This window comes from Leiobunum rupestre, chromosome 5, assembly GCF_980474605.1.
Source record: "Leiobunum rupestre chromosome 5, qqLeiRupe1.1.hap1, whole genome shotgun sequence".
In the NCBI taxonomy this organism is placed as follows: domain Eukaryota; kingdom Metazoa; phylum Arthropoda; class Arachnida; order Opiliones; family Sclerosomatidae; genus Leiobunum; species Leiobunum rupestre.
This window is the reverse complement of record NC_143388.1, coordinates 10,865,170-10,886,571: the sequence shown is the minus strand read 5'-3', so window position 1 is coordinate 10,886,571 and position 21,402 is coordinate 10,865,170. Positions and strand designations below refer to the sequence as shown.

General features: G+C 39.8%; 1 protein-coding gene across 13 annotated transcripts in view; it reads right to left on the bottom strand.

Annotated features, from left to right (window-relative positions):
• Window positions 1-21,402, bottom strand: part of Glut1 (Glucose transporter 1) — a 115,497-nt gene that overhangs the window by 11,955 nt on the left and 82,140 nt on the right. For 12 of the 13 annotated variants that reach the window (XR_016481046.1, XR_016481047.1, XR_016481050.1 and 9 more), the window contains 10 exons: window positions 15,494-15,848; window positions 13,075-13,176; window positions 10,375-10,482; window positions 9,112-9,200; window positions 6,766-6,807; window positions 5,270-5,368; window positions 4,983-5,195; window positions 2,861-2,936; window positions 2,670-2,797; window positions 2,367-2,601 (listed from right to left, as the gene is read on the bottom strand). Coding sequence is in view for 6 of the 13 variants with exons in the window: in XM_090175866.1 (XP_090031992.1) it covers window positions 2,367-2,601; window positions 2,670-2,797; window positions 2,861-2,936; window positions 4,983-5,195; window positions 5,270-5,368; window positions 6,766-6,807; window positions 9,112-9,200; window positions 10,375-10,482; window positions 13,075-13,176; window positions 15,494-15,848 (1,447 nt within the window). In the remaining 7 variants the exon portion in view is untranslated. The remainder of the gene's footprint in view (window positions 1-2,366; window positions 2,602-2,669; window positions 2,798-2,860; window positions 2,937-4,982; window positions 5,196-5,269; window positions 5,369-6,765; window positions 6,808-9,111; window positions 9,201-10,374; window positions 10,483-13,074; window positions 13,177-15,493; window positions 15,849-21,402) is intronic. The other variant, XR_016481048.1, reaches the window with a different exon arrangement.

The following is a 21,402-nucleotide window of genomic DNA, read 5'->3' as shown; positions in this document are numbered from 1 at the left end:
CAGTGCTTTTTAACAATGCCATGAAAGCATTCTGAAGCTAGCGTTAGAACTCATTCACTTAACCTCTCTATTCGAACTTTTGGGTTTCAAGGTTTCTAACGATAGAAGCTGCTAACTCAGTCGAAGAGTGACTAAATATTATCTTAAAATAAGTAACGCTATTTCAAGTTTCGATATTAATTTCGAAATACTGACCAAACGGTTGATTTTACTATTATGACGAGAACCAATAGTAATGAATAATAATAATTAACTTTTGTCCAGCGTTAGTATTCCTTTAATATTACAAGAAATGTAAAAATCGAATACCGATTGTAAAATAGAAACAAAACACATGCGACCTTTGTTTCTAAATAACATAAAACCATCGACAGGTTTTAAACGTTTGTAGCTTAAAAACCATCACAACCGGGAATTATAAATCCATGAAAACGCATTTCCATCATGTTGAAGCTTATATATTTGGCTTATTATTATATGATTTGGTCCGAAAAATGTGGAGTCCATGTCCACGTGGCAACGAAATGGATAAGCCTCGCGTACCGGATGTTTTGGAAGATTATTTTTAAGTGCCTTGTCACGATTAATAAATACACTATATTACAGATAAATACAATTTATATACACCGAAAATATTTCAGTAATTAACTGAGGTAGGTTGTAATTGTTCAATGAAATAGGCCAAATTAATATTTAAAACCTAAAGTCGGTTGTTTTAAAATATGATTCGCGAGTTATTTGGTAATGTAAGATACCAAATATAATTTTAACGTAGAAAATGTTTTGTAAAATTCACAAAAGGGTTGCCACGAAGATGTAATATTAAATGACATGGTCGCGCCACAGCTAATACTAACATTTTGAGTGAAACGATCCTATTCAATTCAACTAGGTTTGATCTCTTTATCATCTTTTTCAAAATTAAAATATTTAGTTACGTAGGACCTTTGAGAATTAACGAATGGGAAATAACGTTATCTGAATAAATATAAAATGCGGAACGTCTTGCATATTATGAAAACGTCATATTTTTAGTTGAGATTCATTTGTTTTGCAAACGTTTTTATCATTTATCCGTCGGTCTGTCAGTTTGTCGGTTGGTCGGTCTCATTTTTTTGGAATTTTCTTTTAAAATATTACGCACTCTTATTTACTTTCCATTATGGTTTTTTTTTCTATCTTTGACTTGCCAACGTCTACGTTGTTCAGCCGTCAATGTCAAAAACCTCAAACACGGGCACGTGGGGTACGTCGCCGTACGCCCTTGGGTCGCCTAAAAAACCATCTGATATTCAATGGGAATACAAAGGGATAATAATAATAATATTGGGGGCCCTGTGCAAAGTAGAATTTGGGGGCCCCAAAAAAATTTAGACCTTACTTTTGGACTCTATAGAGTGCTTTCGTCTGATACGATTTTGAAAAATTGTAACGTCACAGCTGTAATGTTAATAGTGGCCGCCATGACAGTTACCATTTTTTATCAATAGAGAAATTACATTGATGACGTCGTGAATTTCTAATTGAAAGCACTCTATTAACGCCAATGTGGCTATAAACATATATTGAAATAATAATACTAAAATAATGAAAAAAAACATTAATTTTGAAGACGGGGGCCCCTAAGCTAAGCACATGCCTTAATACGGCCCTGCATCTATCTATTTGTCACACTGCATCAAAAGCGAGCTTATAGACCAATCAGTGAGCGGACGACAACACGACAGACGGACAGGAGAGAGACGGACGATTGATCAGACTAGAGCCTAGTCTAGTCAGTAACGAATGCTGGCTCGGACCCTCGAATTGATCCAGAGAGTTAAAATTCATCAAGAAACGAATACATCATATAGCTTCATCAGATGTGATAAAATTAAAATCTTTACTTTTGTTTTGGATATGGATAAATAAATCTTGTTTGAAATTGAACAGGGATACTTCATCAAACAATAAAACGAACAGTCGCGGCAACCCTCTCATCTTAAACGATGGAGAAAAGATCAGAAGAAGCGAAACAATTTCTACCAGTGGAAGAATTTGAGGCTTTAAAAAGGTCTTTTCTGACGCGTGAAGACGCTAGCTGGACGTCATCAGCCCCCATTCTCCCTATGGCATCGCGATAACGTATGAAAATTGTTTTACAAACCAACTACTCGCTTTTCTCCATGTTTAAACCTATTTGGTACTGAGCCAATTATAACGCGGGAATGATAAATTTGGTGTGCCTACTTATGTAGCAAAGAGATTTCAAACACAGTGGCCTGTACAGCCTGGAACGGGTGACCGACAGAGTAAGGAGCAGGTCTGATCAGCGCCATATTTGGAACCATCTCTTAAGGACACGAGAAAGTAGTATCGGTACTCACAGGACTCTACAGGCTTGTCCTCGTAGAGCATTTCCGCTGGGCCCGCCCCTCTGCCTGTCAGCGACTTCCTAGGCACGGGCATTCCGTTGATGTTGACAATATCATCGCGCCTGAACAGGGCTGATATCTCATCGAAAGTCTTGTTCTTCGTCTCGGGAACCTTTTTATACGTGAAAGTCCAAAATATCGCCAGTAAACAAGTGAACGGCAGAAAAGTGTAGTTTTCCATCAATCGCTGGTCCGAGGGAAAAACGCCTGGTCAAAATAATCGTTTGGCTATGGACAGGGTCTCTTTACACCAACCTGCATTTGTGGGAAGACGAGGCCAACCACGAAATTGGCAAACCAATTGACCAGCACAGCTACACTCATTGCTGCCGGCCGTGGACCTTGCGAGAACAGTTCTGCCGTTATCATCCATGGGATTGAACCTGCGCGATGGACCATCGTAGAAATACATTTTTATTCGGAATAATAATGGCAATTGCTCTTACCTGGTCCTATGGCAAAGAAAACGACAAAACTGAGAGTGCTGACGACACTAAGGTAAGTCACCCAATGGTAGAGGAACTATGGTAATAAAGAAGTTGGAAAGTATAGTTTCATTAAATGTATATGTTGGTCATTTTTATAATTGCGTAATACTTATCATTAATATTACCAGAGCTTTATACTCGTAACTATGCTATAAATGTCACCATATTATGTTACCATGGTTACCTTTTCAAAAGCGCAACGAATATTAGAATTTCGAATTTACGATCCACTAACTGTATGTTTCGTGCGAAACAAGGTCTAATAATATTTTTTCTAAGGAAATGTTATATACAGGGTGTTAACTTAAAACGATACAGGGCCAATAAATCGAAATGTGTTTTAGCTAGGAATTTGAAATTTTCAGGACACATAGAACGTGCACGGGATCACTTGACAACGGAAATCTCCTTGAACTTGAACCATGTCTTCAAGGTCCTTCAAACATTTAGCTCGAGAACCATTAGAGATACAAAGTGGGTTTCAATTAGAAACGTGTGCCCCGTTACATTTTAGGGCCAAATAGCTTTGGGCCCACCTAATTTGACCAATAAGAAGTCGAGGAATTTTAAACAAAAATTGGCAGGTCGTTATGAAAATAATGTATCAGGGACTAGGTTGAAGGGCTAAAAATTCGAAAAGTACTCATGCTAGAGTATCAAAATGGATTTAGAGAAATGCTTCCAATTTGAAAAGTTTTCATCATGGTGTTTTGCATCGGGTTTAAGTCATTTAGACTTAAAATTTCAATTCGCACACTTTTCAAATTGAAACCATTTTTTCTAAATCCATTGGTTTTCAAGATAAACTTTGAATGACATTGAACTATGAGTTAAAGGCCATCCGAGTTTGAAAATTCTACCAGATGAGCAGTGGCGTAACTAAGAACTCCGGGGCCCCCCGCGAAAAACGACTCGGGGCCCTTTTAAATACCACCGATTTTAATCATAAACGTTTGGGGGGCCCCCTAGTTCTCGGGGCCCCCTGTGCCGCGGGGTCTGCGGGGGCGCTATCTACGCCACTGCAGATGAGTATGTCTAGCAAATTTTGATACTCTTGGCCTGCGTGGCTTAACTGATTATTATTATTATTACATCACATACTAACTAAAACTATTACAGACTGAAATACGGTTTATAATTAAATAAAAATAAACAAGAATATAATTTATAGTTAGGCGGTAAACGTTGAGCCGCGTTGCTGTGTACACATCGGTGATTTGTCAGAAAATTCATTGCTATAAAAAGTGCCTAGTGCCTATGGAGATACCCATAATTTTGGTATCCTATGTGCATGCTTCTCTCGGAGGAAATAACATATACTTTATATACAGGATGTTTCAAAAGGTTATGCAAACATTTTAAGGGGTTATAGGAGGTGAGTTGAGAAGTATGCCTGTTTTTTCCCATTTTCCTACGATCAGTTAAAAGAGCGCCAGAGAGCTTCAAAGTGTGGCCTACTAGCCCCTGGAAGTAGGTTGCAACAAGCGCAAAACCAAGCAGCAGGGACTTTAAATACTTTTTAAGTTTACTTTTTTTACGCTGGTTACCTCGATTTGTTTACAAAGTCCTTTTTACCTCTCCGAGGGGACTATGTCCCGTAGGAGGGGTTTTACAATCACCGTGTTTGTCTGTCTGTCTGGGCTGCGAACGCATTTTCGGGGCAAAGTGTAATCACTGCGTTCGCAGTTTCTTGGAATTAGGGAAAAACTTGTTCCAAAAGAGCCCTCTTTTTGTCATTGGGTGTAGTATAAATGTTTTGCAATTTGCATTAGTATCGGGCGCGATTCAAACCCGAGCCCTCCTGCACGACAGGTGATCGTTCTACCTTGTTTACCTATCACACGAAACCAAACTTTAATATTCGCATTTCCCTGCTACTTGGTTTTGCGCTTGTTGCAGTCTACTTACAGGGCCACACTTTGAAGTTCTCTGGCGCTCTTATAACTCATCGTAGGAAAATAGGAAAAAACAGGCATACTTCTCAACTCACCTCCCACAACTCCTTAAAAATTGCGCATAACCTTATGAAACACCCTGTATATTACTCAGCGAAAGAGTGTAATTTTTGTAGGAAACTGACCTTGACGAGCAGGGAGATGGTGATGAAAATAGAAAAGATGAACATGCCACCGAGACCGTACAAATGTAAAGTTCTGCGTCCAGCCCTATCCATGAGCGGGATGGAGACGAGCGTCATGACCACCATGACGGCGCCGACTCCGATGGTTGCATACTTGGCAGCGTTGTCTGTAAGGCCTGCCGATGTGAACAATGCCGTGGAATAGTATAAAACCTGCGAAGAAAAGGGTCGAATTTAATCGGAAACATTTGGAAGACGCGCTTGAGGGGGTCGCGTTCGCAACTCACGGCGTTGATTCCTGATAGCTGCTGGGACAGCTGCATGACCACACCAATGACCAGCGGAAGGCGTAATGAAGAATTCCTCAACAACTGCCATATCGTTATCTTTTTAGGAGAAAGAAAATTATTTTAAAAATGCGAAAATGAACTCCATGGACGCTTTTTCCTTTCCAGACACGGCCCTATTGATTGGTTTTTCTCGGGCAAGGACAGCGTATAGCAACTAGCAAACTCGCAAAAAGCAAAATGCTTCGACTAGCAAAATAAAACTACTAATAATCCAAAATGCAAAGTTCGCTAGGCTTGCCAAATGATTTTTCAGATCCTGTTTCGGTTTTCCTCGATTTCGCAATGTTGCGTACGAGGATTGCCGTTGAGTGCGCTTAATTTTTTTATTATTTCGTTCCTAAACTATTTTCGTAATTCACGTTCAGGTTTAATTTCTTTGCGCAAAAACCAGAAGGAAACTTGTAAAGGGGCTGACAGTTCAAATATAAGCCTTATACCGAAGAATCAAACGAGCATTAGTGTCTTTAATGTAATACTTGGGGCGGGATCTCTTTATGGTGAGGTCAGCGCGCTTATGTAACGAAGTGCCACGTCTTCGTCACAATCGTAGTTCAATCGTAGTCGAATCTTGATGGGTGGGAGATAAATATCCTTGTATCTCGAAACTAACGATATTTAGCCCATAAATTACTCTAGACTGAATAAAGGCTGTTAAATTTACCATTTCAATATATTATATAGTTTTATTTTATTATATATTTTTGTTTAAGTGTTAGGATATTACTATTCGTAATTTAAAAGATATAAATAACTATATTGATTCCATAAAATAATGTTGTTATATAATTTCTTATACGTAGCATTTACAATGAAACTGACGAACGGGTTATGCAAAATACCAAGAGTACGCTGACCTCTCTATAAAAAGATTAAGCTTGAGGGATTGAGGGGTATTGTCGGTTAAAAAGTGGATTTTAAGACGTAACCCAAACCGAAGCGTAACTATAAATTATACATTTTCGATTTATCGCCATTAGTAATGGTTAACTTCTAAGCCTTTGAAAAACCAATTGGTTCGTTCGAAGGATGAAAAACGATCGAGCAAAACTGGACGGGTCGTAAAACCTAAATACTTTCGTTCTTCTAACATCCAACGGTGACTAGAAATTGTAAAGAAGTACAGAGGGTTTTTCTAGGCACGTATACAGAATTGTTTTCACTACCAGGTTTACCGGGATCAATCTACTAACGAATCTACCAAAATATAATTCATCTAGAAAATCTAGAGAACGTACTTTTTTTGAAACAATTAAAAACCAAAAAAAAAGACCACTGGGTTTTTAACGTATGTAAAAAATGCAACGAAACAAATATGATCTAATCTCACGAAATGGGATAATTTCGTTGCGAATGAATATTTGTTTGTATGCAAACAAAATAGAGAGAAAGAGATAAAGAGATAGAGAGCGGCATACTGAAAAAACGGGTCATACCCTATCGTTCGTCGCTGGCTCCGGAGAACAACGAATTATAGGCTGCGGTAAATGTGGTGTCGTAAAAAAATAAGTGGGGAGAGAGACAGAGAATAAGGTGAAACACGAATGCCTGACACTCTTCGTCTATGCTAATTACAATATTACAATTTTTCTCGCAATAGCCAAAACATTTTGAAGTTTCATTCTGCCAAATCTAACCGATCAGAGCTCTTCATTTTGTTTCAATTAATATAATATTAATAAAAATAATAATAATAGTAATAATAATATATATTTTACCTATCAAAATTCTATGAATGATAAATCTGAAGTAGATGTACAAAGGTTAAAGAATTCCTTTAAGTAAAATTTAGTGAGGGTTATTGTATTCGAGGAAGAATGTGAAAAAAGGTATAAAATATCGCTATATAACGATTTTAAGAAGTTGTGAAAGAAGAAAACGACACTATTGTTGTAAATCCAGTGTTTTGAACTCGTATGAAACCTGAATATATATTTGGAACATTTCTTTGTTAACTATTTTAATCTATTTTAAATTGTAAGAGCAAAAAAAAAAGGAATTAGCTGTCTCTTTTTACGAATTCTGTAACAAGGGTTTTTAATGGAAATAATAATAATAATAATAATAATAATAATAATAATAATAATGCTACGCTATTTCAAAAAATGGTTTTAAAGGAAATAGCTCAAAAGATAATCGCATTAAGAGCGACAGTCAAATTATCAGGAAATTTAAGTAAAAACTATAAAATTTTTGTGTAATTTAATTTGAATCAAATTGATTTAATTTCAATAGTTTTATTTAATTTATATGTAAGGGGAATAATATCGCAGTGCTAAATTTTGATGATTTTAAAGTTGCATTGTGATAAGCTGGATATACTCGTGGACACTTTCACCTAGGATCAACAAACACAAGGAGAACGCAGCTAACCTTTAAACACGCTAACGCAGCAGGCGCAAAAGCGTCTAACCAATGAAAAATGTACGCATGAAAATGCACGACTTTTGACGGGTTGCGTTCTTTTTGTGTGGGGTGCTGCGTTTGTTGCTCCTAGCTTTCACGCTTGAATTTTAAAAGGAGACAAAATTCTTCAACAATGCCAGGATTGTTTTACTTAAATGAATTTCCATTCATAATATAACTGTTTCACTTTAGCCACGGTCACACGTAAGCGGTAGAAAACGGTTTGAATCGGTTAAAAAGGATTTAGCCTGGTTCACACAACTCTTTCGAAACTTTTTAAATAGATTTGAATCAATATCAAGGCAAAGTGTGAACGCGGTTTTTGATAAGTGAATGTGATAAGAAGAAATTTATGTAAGTATAGATAAGTACTTTAACCGCTATTATTTATTAGTTATTAATTAATTATTAAGTAATTGACAATACCAGGTTAACAAGAATACTAGGAATAACTATTTAAGGCGAGTAAGAACCTTGAACCGTAACTTTTGGCTCCTGCTGCCATGTTCTTAAACTTTTCAGAATGGTCACCGTCTAATTCCGCAAGTAACACCATCTGGAGGATGATTTTATCGAATGATCCAGGTTCATAGCCCATATCCGCCGGGCAGACAATTTTGAATTAAAAATTTAAATTCACAGAATTGAGAATTCGTTTTTTATAATATTTTAAAAGGCGTTACGATAAAGATTTTAATAAATATAACAAAATATTTCTTTTTTAACAATTGATAACTTTAGTTATACAGACCACCTACCCCAAGAAGAACACGTATCGCTGGTAGTAATTTCAATTTTTTTTTATGAACGCGCCATCTCACGGCAAGTAGAGGCACTTTTAAAGGTACAAAGACGAGCACGCGCGACCATAAAAATGTATTGTAGCCACATCGAGATGAAAATCTGCCGCGATAAGCATTCCAAGTAGAGGTATGGATTCCTGATTATGGTTATTTAAAATAATTTCATTCGTTTTATTATTTTCTGTATTTGACAAGACGACAAATAATTCAGCAGTCTGACAGTAAATGTCTCAAATGATATGATCCAAGTGCGTCTCAAAAATAATTAAACCATCATTACCGAAATTGGTAAATGAATCTGGCTATTTAATTACGTGGTACAACCTTGTTGCTAAGTTCGAAATTCCAAGAATGAATGACACTATTTTATAATCTCATTAATGAGCTTCTTGAAATAAGAAATGAGAGCGATTAAAACAGACGTTGAGCTCGGAACAATTAGATTGAACAAAATGACTTCAAAACGCTTATTGCAATTAGGCCTGCAGTTAACAGGAGTTAATATGTTGGAGTAGGTACAGGAGTTAATGAGTGAATATGTTGGAGTAGGTACATGCGAAGACGTCAAGTTACCCTGGATTCTTGCTGCTGCCCCCTATCTTCCGCTTTCATCTCCTCAATGTCTTCTTCGACGTTACTTGAGCACCGTAACCTCTGCAACGCTATATGACGAAAAGTATTAGAGTAATCAGTGTCGTTCTAATCGTAAATGCGTAAGTCTATAATAATGATCCACAAGTGTTCCAGTTACTGATAGCTAGGAGCAACAAACACAACACCCCACACAAGGAGAACGCAACCCGTCAAAAGTCGTGGATTTTCTTGCGTATAATTTTCATTGGTTTGACGCTTTAGCGCCTGCTGCCGTCAGAAGGGGAAAATTCGGAAATTGTCTTCCGCCTTTCCATAAAGCGTGTTTACAGGCTAGCTGCGCTCTCCTTGAGTTTGTTGCTCCTAGCTGATAGGGTATGTAACATAATTACTCATAAGTGACCTTGTTTCACACGGGATACGCAATAAGCGAACCCATAAACGAAAAAATTCTTATAACCCTTGGCGCTTTTGAAAAGGTCACCATGGAAACGAATTAACGTGATCGCGAGCCACGAGCTAAATTATAGATTGTTAAAGTTAGAAAAGCTTCACTAACGTCCGTTTCCCATCGCTAAAAATGGTGACGCGTTTTTGGTCACAGAGTTGGAAGTTAAGAAGTGTATGTCATATTCCGGGAACAAGGTTTCATTAAAGAAAATGCTTTACGAGTGACTATGTTACTTTTAGTTGTGTGTGGGTCTGAGATCATATCCGAAAACATAAACGTCCTTAGTGATAATAATTCAGCTAGGCTAATGCCCAAGGCACCAAATTAGGCTCAAGTCAGCTAGTGACTTTTAATGCCATTAATTCAGGTGGCCGAGTTACAACGCGTAGGTGGGTGGTGGCAAGCCCTTCATGCCACGCTAACCAACAGCTCCCTACACTTACTATAACGTTTAAAATCAGGATTTAATGGAAATGGGATACTGAAGTACTCACGGCAATAGATCCCTTTAATTTGTAACGCCAAAGTACGTAACTAATATTTTACTTTCACGCAATACAAAACTAATTTTGGGAATACGCAGATATTACAAGTAAAATGTTTAACCACTTTGCCCTCCAAAAGCCATAATACACTATATTAAACCACAGCTAAACCAGACTCTCAAATCTACCTAAATTGCGTGGTCATTTTCTGTTCAGTTCCCAGGAAAAATATAAGACGGGGGAAATAGTCAACTGACACACTTATGGTACATTATTATTATTGACTTATGGTAGAAAGACTATTGTTACCTTCCCTGGCAAGAGTCTCCTCCTGTTTGGAAATGAGCAAATATCGGGGACTTTCGGGACAAAAAGGCAAAAGAATCATCTGGAGAATGGCTGGTACCACAGCAATCCCTATTCAAGGTGGAACAAAACAAAATCATTACCATAATAGTTAAATATATTATGTACTTTGGCTCTAGTTAATTCAGGGATATATAATATCGAACATATTCATCGGGAACGTCATTTCAGGATTTTTCAGGAGGGGGCAGAACTTGAGCTCCGGAAAACAGTTTTTTTAAAGGGCAAAAAAACGCGTAAAATTTAATATTTTTTGGATTTTTAATCGAAATAGTTATGGCATAATTGCTAGTGATTTTCAAAATAATAGACAGAACAAAACATTTTCCTTGTACTTCATCCGATCAGGGATGGATTAACATTATATAGTAATGGCAGTGCTACGTCACACGACGTCACCCATGCTTTTTCCTATTCATAAAAAATTCGCGCCCACAATGGCGGCCATGGCCAAAGCTACGGAGTGCTACTACTCTATCGGGGGCCCTGTGCAAAGTAGAATTTGGGGCCCCTAAAAATAAATAAATTTTAACAATAAACTTAAAAAATATTGAAATAAAAATATAAAAAAAATGGAAAAAACATTAATCCATGAATCCGATTCCAAGTTGGTATTAGAAAAATTCGTGAACGCAAATGACGTCCCTGTATTCATATATTTTACAATAGTATAAATGATTTTTAACAAGGCTACTTCTGCGCTTGTGTGCCAAACCAACCTAACAGGGTTACCGTTACAGGCCTCGGTAATCCAATGGTTGTGGTGTTGGGACGGAAACGCTAAGTTCGTTGGTTCGATTCCAGCCAGAGGTGATTTGATTTTTCACCGTCTGGTTTGGTACGCAAGCGCGGAAGTAGCCTTGATAAAAATACTTTAGTGTATTCGTGACCAAAAACTATCGTTACGCCCTCTTTGGTTCGCCATTGATACTTAGATAGGTAGCGGCTAAAGCAGACGCTATTAGTTTTTCTTCATCGTTATTGGTAAATTTGACTTAATAAATAATGATAGTTGCATTTTAATATAATTTTTACATCATTGGCTTACATTTTGATAAGTTTAGTTAAGAAAAAAGTTCTTAACACTTTTTAATTTGTCTGTAACAGACGCTAGATCATAGGCGCTACCTCGGAGAAGCTAGCGCCGTTACGCCACCTAGACTGGGTTTAGGTTATGGGGCTAATCATTTTCGATAGCTAAACCTTTACCACAATGGAAAAAAAGAATACTTAAACGTAAAGCGATTAGGTAACTTTTTGGAACTGGGATCGACATTTTCTTCAGAAGGATTCAATTTAGGAAAATGAAAAAAATTCCCCTTTATTTCAATAAAGCGATGGGTGGGCAGAGTTGGGCGCGCGGATCTCTTTCAATAATATAAGTTACGATCAGAGGCCGAAGAGGAAAGGCCGAAGAAATAGTGTAGAAGGGAGTCTGAGAGGGCAGGTCAGCACTTAGCTTTCAAAGCGGAACTTTTCTGCTAAATTAAACAAGAAATGATGGTAGCTTTCCTTTGAAAAACCAAATGATGTTGAAAGCGGATGGGGCCTGATAAAAAAAATCGACATTTCAAAGGATAAAAAAAAAGTGAAGAAGGAAATATTTTGGGCCCAGATAGATATAGTCTATCTAATAGGCTATCTTTAATTTAATTATTCCAGGAATGGATGTATACTTTAACCGTATGCTAATTTTTTTATTCGAATAATCATGCCTAAAATGGAAATCGTTTTCGATTCTTTAGAAATTTTACGTCTTTTTTTTGAATTTCTTCAGTAGTATTCTGTTTTTCCACTAATTTTGGTATGATAACAATCCAAATTTCATGAATTAACTAACTAGCGGATTTGTTTCCTTGAAATTACTCTAAACTGATTTCCCCCTTTACATTTATCCTCCTCATATAACGGCTATAGTTTTATACAAAGCTTTATAAATATATAATTAACTCATTGATTTTGTAAATATTTCAGTTATGGACGTACTATATTTTGCAATATACTATCTTCACGTAGGCAATCTTGGCTTTATTTTGAAAATCGACTTCATGCAGAATTTTTAAAACGAAAGAAAAAACAATTTGGCATAAAAAATAAAAAGGCTAAAGATGGCGACTTACAAATATTTCGCCCAGGAAGAAGATGAAAATAAGCATGACCGAAGCCTTCATAAAACGATTTTTGCTTATAATTACAAACTCTACCTACAAACGCGTTTTGAAATTTTTAATGTTTAGGCTTAGTTTCTCTTTTCGTTTTGATAGTCGCCAGCCAGATTTCCCGCACGGTACTGACGAGTTCCAAATAGAACAAAACCGGTCTACCGTTGGAATTTCTGGCTATTTTATTTATTTTTAATTTAGTTTATTACTCGAAGATCTATTTGATCCGAGTTTCGCGTTGCTCGAAGACCTATCGGTACGAGTTATTAGTAAGTTTTTAAATTTCTTCAAATTTGTTTAGGATTTAGCTATATTATCCCTTTTAATTATGGACTAATCTACTTTTTCGCGTATTTTATCTACCTACAAATGTTTTGGGACTCATCTGCCCCCCCCCCTTCAGAAAAAATCCTGGGTACGCCACTGATTTCGCGCAATTCAAAGACGGCACTTCTTAGTCGTCCTCGTTGGGGAAGCTTACCTAAGAGAATGGGCCACCCGGTAGCAGTTCCAAGAATGACCTCAATTCCAAGCACCTGGGAAAGCAGCAATCCAATTGTGACGCCCAACTGGTTGACCGTGCCTAAGAGAAAGCGAAAAGTTCAATAATAAAAACGGTTAAACAATCATTATTTTAGAGACGCGAAGCAGAAGGCGCTTATCAAAGGTAATTTCTGGTGACTCGGAACTAAGGAGCCGAGTCACAAAAGCCGGTAAGGACGGCCGAGAAGGTCTAGATGATGATAGCGACCAGCCTAGATAAGTCCTCGAATGAAAGGTGTATTTTAGGAGGAAAGTTGACGGCTGACGACCCAGCCCTTTATTTTTCTTTTATACGGATAAGCCTAACCTCGAAGCTACGGACAGTGGCTACATTTCGTTGGATTGTACCTATAGAGTTGCCGTTAAAGAGATCCATCACCCGCGAAGCCCTCTTTCTGACACTTGAACGTCAGTTTACGCTTGAAAAACACTGATTTATTAACCATTTTCTTCATCGATGGCCGAGACTACCTTTTTGCTGAGACGACCGCCTTATGGAATGTGCAGTCAAACAATGTACGGGACCGCCGCTCTGGGAAAAAAGGGCACCCCGAAGGCTCCTCTTCCCTGCAAAACCCCTTCCCCCGCAAAACCCCTTCCCCTACAGGCCCGCAAGGAGAAAGAATTCTACACATTCGGTCACTTCACCTTCTTTCTCTGTCCGTTCTCTTTTCTAGGTTTTTTTTACGTTGTCTTTCTCGAAAAGTGATATGAAACTTATTATTTACCATGGTGAATATTAGTAGAAATTATGTTTAATTCAGAGAAAACGGCATGGTATTAGAAGATAAAACTTATTTTATACAAGACGTTTCGAGCCGAGGCTCTTCTTCAGTCGTTCGTTAGTTTTAATTTGATTTAAAAAAAATTAAATCAAATTAAAACTAACGAACGACTGAAGAAGAGCCTCGGCTCGAAACGTCTTGTATAAAATAAGTTTTATCTTCTAATACCATGCCGTTTTCTCTGAATTAAACATAATTTCTACTAAGTGATATGAAGTTTATATTACACTTTCTACGTGTATCTAAAGCTAGAAATTACAGGTAGAATGAGACTGCCCGGACTTATCAGAAACTAATAAGCGAGATTAAATAACAGCCCTGCCATCTATCGGCTTTAAAAATAAATATTAGGAATTTTAAGCTGACGTCATAGGTCATCGAGGTCACGCTGAAGTATGACGTCAAAGTACCATCCATCGTCTAACTGCGCGTGTAATGACAAATAATAATCAGCTAGGCTAATACCCAAGGCACCACCTTAGACCCAAGTAATCTTGCGACTTATAATGCCTTAAACAGGTGGCCAGGATACAATAGGCGAAAAATATTCGCTAGTTTTGGAGTAATTTTTAGGGAATAGCGAGCAACTTCAATTACAACTGTTATTGTATGGAAGAAGTTGTTAGTTTGGGGTCCAGGGTGTATTCTTTTCGTCCCAAAGCGAGCGAATAGTTTTGGTCTAATGCGTAGGAGGGTGGTGGCAAGCCCTTCATGCCACGCGAGCCAACAGATATTATTGAAACTGGCTTATTCAATTTTATTTTTACGTAAAACGGATTAAAACAGATGAATTTTGAGTAAACATTAGTATTAACAAGGTGCTTAGAAAGACTTTAGTTACAACTGGAAATTACAAATAAAGGGACCCAATATCGATTAAATTTAAAGAGCCGTAGAATCATATGTAAAATTCGGCCCGAATTTCCGGTCGCGCTTCCCTTGCCGTATCTCGTGATAGCGAATCCAAAAATTATTATTTGGCATTTTTCAAGCCTTTAAGTAATTTCCCGCGCTATTATCAAAAATTTGATAGGTAGGATTGAAATGAAGATATTTTAAAACATCTAAAAACGGAGAAAATTTTTCTTTCGTTATCGCCTAAAGTTTTAAATTGGCGCCACCTAGTATGGATAAAAATATTAAGAAAGAGCTGCTAAAATGACTCGAAGATAATGGGCTTTTACTGTTTTGGAGTTATTTCAAATAACACGGTTCCAGGGTGACCACAGAACATTTTAAAATCCTTTAAAGGAATTACAGGAAATTTATCAGTTAATTATAGGAAAATATTTTAAGAAAATTGGGGGGGGGGGGCGAGGGAAATATAGGATAAAATTTACTATACAATAAGAGATAATAGCTTCTTTAAAAAATAGGACGTTTCAAAGACTTCTAAAGGTAAAATATCAAATATTTTAATTTCTTCAGACTTTTGAGTTAAAATATAGGGTTTTATAGGAAATGTAATTAGAAAAAATGATACGAAATATAGGAACTGTGGTCACCCTGTATCTAATGTAGATTTCTGGTTTTATTAGAAAATGAGTGTGAAAGTATAGGAGTGTGTCTTACCTAAACCACCTCGTAAAGTGAGTGGAGCGATTTCTGAAAGGTACATGGGAACGAGGGCCGTGCTAAGTCCGCAATTGAATCCGATGACCAGCCGGCCTAAGATGAGCAGCTCAAAGCTAGCTGCCCACTGGCTGAGGGCCATGAGAACGGCCCCTACGATGCCCATGACGTTGTTCAACAACAGACCACCCTTACGGCCATAGCGGTCCGCGATGGAGCCACCAAGGATGCCACCAAGCATCCCACCGATGGCAAACACCGACACCGTAATGGACCACAGGAAGTCCCGGAAGTTTTCAGAAATAACTTTTTTCGTTCGGTTGTAGTAGACGTCACAGATGAATTTCTGCAAGATCTGCAACGAAAAAAAAGTTGGTGGAGTTAGCAATTGAATAACGTCAGATATCATTACCGTCACAAACCTAATTCTAAGCACACGCCCAAAAACATCCAAAATACTATCTTTTGAAATTCTATAGAAACGCGTTCCCAATCCCATAGAATAAAAACACATTTTCAATCCCATAGAATAAAAACGCGTTTCCAATCCCATAGAATAAAAACGCGTTTCCAATTCCGTAGAGAAACACGTTTCCAATGCCATAGAGAAACGCGTTTCCAATCCCACAGAGAAACGCGTTTCCAATCCCACAGAGAAACGCATTTCCAATCCCACAGAGAAACGCGTTCGCAATCCCATACCATAGAGAAACGCACTCGCAATGCCATAAAGAAACACATTCGCAATCCCATCCCATTGATAAACGCGTTCGCAATGCCATAGAGAAACGCTTTCGCAATCCCATCCCATTGATAAACGCGTTCGCAATGCCATAGAGAAACGGATTCGCAATCCCATCCCATTGATAAACGCGTTCGCAATCCCACCCCATAGATAAACGCATTCGCCATCCCATAGAGAAACGCATTCGCAATGCCATAGAGAAACGTGTTTCCAATCCCACAGAGAAACGTGTTTCCAATCCCACAGAGAAACGTATTTCCAATCCCACAGAGAAACGTGTTTCCAATCCCACAGAGAAACGTGTTTCCAATCCCACAGAGAAACGTGTTTCCAATCCCACAGAGAAACGTGTTTCCAATCCCACAGAGAAACGTGTTTCCAATCCCACAGAGAAACGCGTTCGCAATCCCATCCCATTGATAAACGCGTTCACAATGCCGTAGAGAAACGCATTCACAATCCCATCCCATTGATAAACGCGTTCGCAATGCCATAGAAAAACGCCTTCGCAATCCCATAGAGAAACGCCTTCGCAATCCCATAGAGAAACGCCTTCGCGATCCCATAGAGAAACGCCTTCGCAATCCCATAGAGAAACGCCTTCGCAATCCCATAGAGAAACGCCTTCGCAATCCCATAGAGAAACGCATTCGCAATGCCATAGAGAAACGCCTTCGCAATGCCATAGAGAAACGCTTTCGCAATGCCATAGAGAAACGCCTTCGCAATCCCACCCCATAGATAAACGCATTCGCCATCCCATAGAGAAATGCATTCGCAATGCCATAGAGAAACGTATTTCCAATCCCACAGAGAAACGCGTTCGCAAAATCATAAAAAACGCATTCGCAATCCCATCCCATTGATAAACGCGTTCTCAATCCCATCCCATTGATAAACGCGTTCGCAATGCCATAGAGAAACGCATTCGCAATCCCATAGAGAAACGCGTTCGCAATCCCACCCCATAGATAAACGCATTCGCCATCCCATAGAGAAACGCATTCGCAATGCCATAAAGAAACGCATTCGCAATGCCATAGAGAAACGCATTCGCAATGCCATAGAGAAACGTGTTTCCAATCCCACAGAGAAACGTGTTTCCAACCCCACAGAGAAACGCGTTCGCAATCCCATCCCATTGATAAACGCGTTCACAATGCCATAGAGAAACGCATTCGCAATCCCACCCCATAGATAAACGCATTCGCCATCCCATAGAAAAACGCCTTCGCAATCCCATAGAGAAACGCATTCGCAATCCCACCCCATAGATAAACGCATTCGCCATCCCATAGAGAAACGCATTCGCAATGCCATAGAGAAACGTGTTTCCAATCCCACAGAGAAACGCGTTCGCAATCCCATAAAGAAACGCATTCGCAATCCCCTCCCATAGAGAAACGCATTCGCAATCCCACCCCATAGAGAAACGCATTCGCAATCCCACCCCATAGATAAACGCATTCGCCATCCCATAGAGAAACGAATTCGCAATGCCATAGAGAAACGTGTTTCCAATCCCACAGAGAAACGCGTTCGCAATCCCATAAAGAAACGCATTCGCAATCCCATAGAGAAACGCATTCGCAATCCCATAGAGAAACGCATTCGCAATCCCATAGAGAAACGCATTCGCAATCCCATAGAGAAACGCATTCGCAATCCCATAGAGAAACGCATTCGCAATCCCACCCCATAGATAAACGCATTCGCCATCCCATAGAGAAACGCATTCGCAATGCCATAGAGAAACGTGTTTCCAATCCCACAGAGAAACGCGTTCGCAATCCCATAAAGAAACGCATTCGCAATCCCATAGAGAAACGCATTCGCAATCCCATAGAGAAACGCATTCGCAATCCCATAGAGAAACGCATTCGCAATCCCATAGAGAAACGCATTCGCAATCCCATAGAGAAACGCATTCGCAATCCCACCCCATAGATAAACGCATTCGCCATCCCATAGAGAAACGCATTCGCAATGCCATAGAGAAACGTGTTTCCAATCCCACAGAGAAACGCGTTCGCAATCCCATCCCATTGATAAACGCGTTCGCAATCCCATAAAGAAACGCATTCGCAATCCCATCCCATTGATAAACGCATTCGCAATCCCATCCCATTGATAAACGCATTCGCAATCCCATCCCATTGATAAACGCGTTCGCAATCCCATCCCATTGATAAACGCGTTCGCAATCCCATCCCATTGATAAACGCGTTCGCAATGCCATAGAAAAACGCCTTCGCAATCCCATAGAAAAACGCCTTCGCAATCCCATAGAGAAACGCCTTCGCAATCCCATAGAGAAACGCCTTCGCAATCCCATAGAGAAACGCCTTCGCAATCCCATAGAGAAACGCCTTCGCAATCCCATAGAGAAACGCCTTCGCAATCCCATAGAGAAACGCCTTCGCAATCCCATAGAGAAACGCCTTCGCAATCCCATAGAGAAACGCATTCGCAATGCCATAGAGAAACGCCTTCGCAATGCCATAGAGAAACGCCTTCGCAATCCCACCCCATAGATAAACGCATTCGCCATCCCATAGAGAAATGCATTCGCAATGCCATAGAGAAACGCCTTCGCAATCCCATAGAGAAACGCATTCGCAATGCCATAGAGAAACGCCTTCGCAATGCCATAGAGAAACGCCTTCGCAATCCCACCCCATAGATAAACGCATTCGCCATCCCATAGAGAAATGCATTCGCAATGCCATAGAGAAACGTATTTCCAATCCCACAGAGAAACGCGTTCGCAAAATCATAAAAAACGCATTCGCAATCCCATCCCATTGATAAACGCGTTCTCAATCCCATCCCATTGATAAACGCGTTCGCAATGCCATAGAGAAACGCATTCGCAATCCCATAGAGAAACGCGTTCGCAATCCCACCCCATAGATAAACGCATTCGCCATCCCATAGAGAAACGCATTCGCAATGCCATAAAGAAACGCATTCGCAATGCCATAGAGAAACGCATTCGCAATGCCATAGAGAAACGTGTTTCCAATCCCACAGAGAAACGTGTTTCCAACCCCACAGAGAAACGCGTTCGCAATCCCATCCCATTGATAAACGCGTTCACAATGCCATAGAGAAACGCATTCGCAATCCCACCCCATAGATAAACGCATTCGCCATCCCATAGAGAAACGCATTCGCAATGCCATAGAGAAACGTGTTTCCAATCCCACAGAGAAACGCGTTCGCAATCCCATAAAGAAACGCATTCGCAATCCCCTCCCATAGAGAAACGCGTTCGCAATCCCATAGAGAAACGCATTCGCAATCCCATAGAGAAACGCATTCGCAATCCCATAGAGAAACGCATTCGCAATCCCATAGAGAAACGCATTCGCAATCCCACCCCATAGATAAACGCATTCGCCATCCCATAGAGAAACGAATTCGCAATGCCATAGAGAAACGTGTTTCCAATCCCACAGAGAAACGCGTTCGCAATCCCATAAAGAAACGCATTCGCAATCCCATAAAGAAACGCATTCGCAATCCCATAGAGAAACGCATTCGCAATCCCATAGAGAAACGCATTCGCAATCCCACCCCATAGATAAACGCATTCGCCATCCCATAGAGAAACGCATTCGCAATGCCATAGAGAAACGCATTCGCAATGCCATAGAGAAACGTGTTTCCAATCCCACAGAGAAACGCGTTCGCAATCCCATAAAGAAACGCATTCGCAATCCCATAGAGAAACGCATTCGCAATCCCATCCCATTGATAAACGCGTTCGCAATCCCATAAAGAAACGCATTCGCAATCCCATAGAGAAACGCATTCGCAATCCCATAGAGAAACGCATTCGCAATCCCACCCCATAGATAAACGCATTCGCCATCCCATAGAGAAACGCATTCGCAATGCCATAGAGAAACGCATTCGCAATGCCATAGAGAAACGTGTTTCCAATCCCACAGAGAAACGCGTTCGCAATCCCATAAAGAAACGCATTCGCAATCCCACAGAGAAACGCGTTCGCAATCCCATCCCATTGATAAACGCGTTCGCAATCCCATAAAGAAACGCATTCGCAATCCCATCCCATTGATAAACGCATTCGCAATCCCATCCCATTGATAAACGCGTTCGCAATCCCATCCCATTGATAAACGCGTTCGCAATCCCATCCCATTGATAAACGCGTTCGCAATGCCATAGAAAAACGCCTTCGCAATCCCATAGAAAAACGCCTTCGCAATCCCATAGAGAAACGCCTTCGCAATCCCATAGAGAAACGCCTTCGCAATCCCATAGAGAAACGCCTTCGCAATCCCATAGAGAAACGCCTTCGCAATCCCATAGAGAAACGCCTTCGCAATCCCATAGAGAAACGCCTTCGCAATCCCATAGAGAAACGCCTTCGCAATCCCATAGAGAAACGCCTTCGCAATCCCATAGAGAAACGCCTTCGCAATCCCATAGAGAAACGCCTTCGCAATCCCATAGAGAAACGCCTTCGCAATCCCATAGAGAAACGCCTTCGCAATCCCATAGAGAAACGCATTCGCAATGCCATAGAGAAACGCCTTCGCAATCCCACCCCATAGATAAACGCATTCGCCATCCCATAGAGAAATGCATTCGCAATGCCATAGAGAAACGCCTTCGCAATCCCATAGAGAAACGCATTCGCAATGCCATAGAGAAACGCCTTCGCAATGCCATAGAGAAACGCCTTCGCAATCCCACCCCATAGATAAACGCATTCGCCATCCCATAGAGAAATGCATTCGCAATGCCATAGAGAAACGTATTTCCAATCCCACAGAGAAACGCGTTCGCAAAATCATAAAAAACGCATTCGCAATCCCATCCCATTGATAAACGCGTTCTCAATCCCATCCCATTGATAAACGCGTTCGCAATGCCATAGAGAAACGCATTCGCAATCCCATAGAGAAACGCGTTCGCAATCCCACCCCATAGATAAACGCATTCGCCATCCCATAGAGAAACGCATTCGCAATGCCATAAAGAAACGCATTCGCAATGCCATAGAGAAACGCATTCGCAATGCCATAGAGAAACGTGTTTCCAATCCCACAGAGAAACGTGTTTCCAACCCCACAGAGAAACGCGTTCGCAATCCCATCCCATTGATAAACGCGTTCACAATGCCATAGAG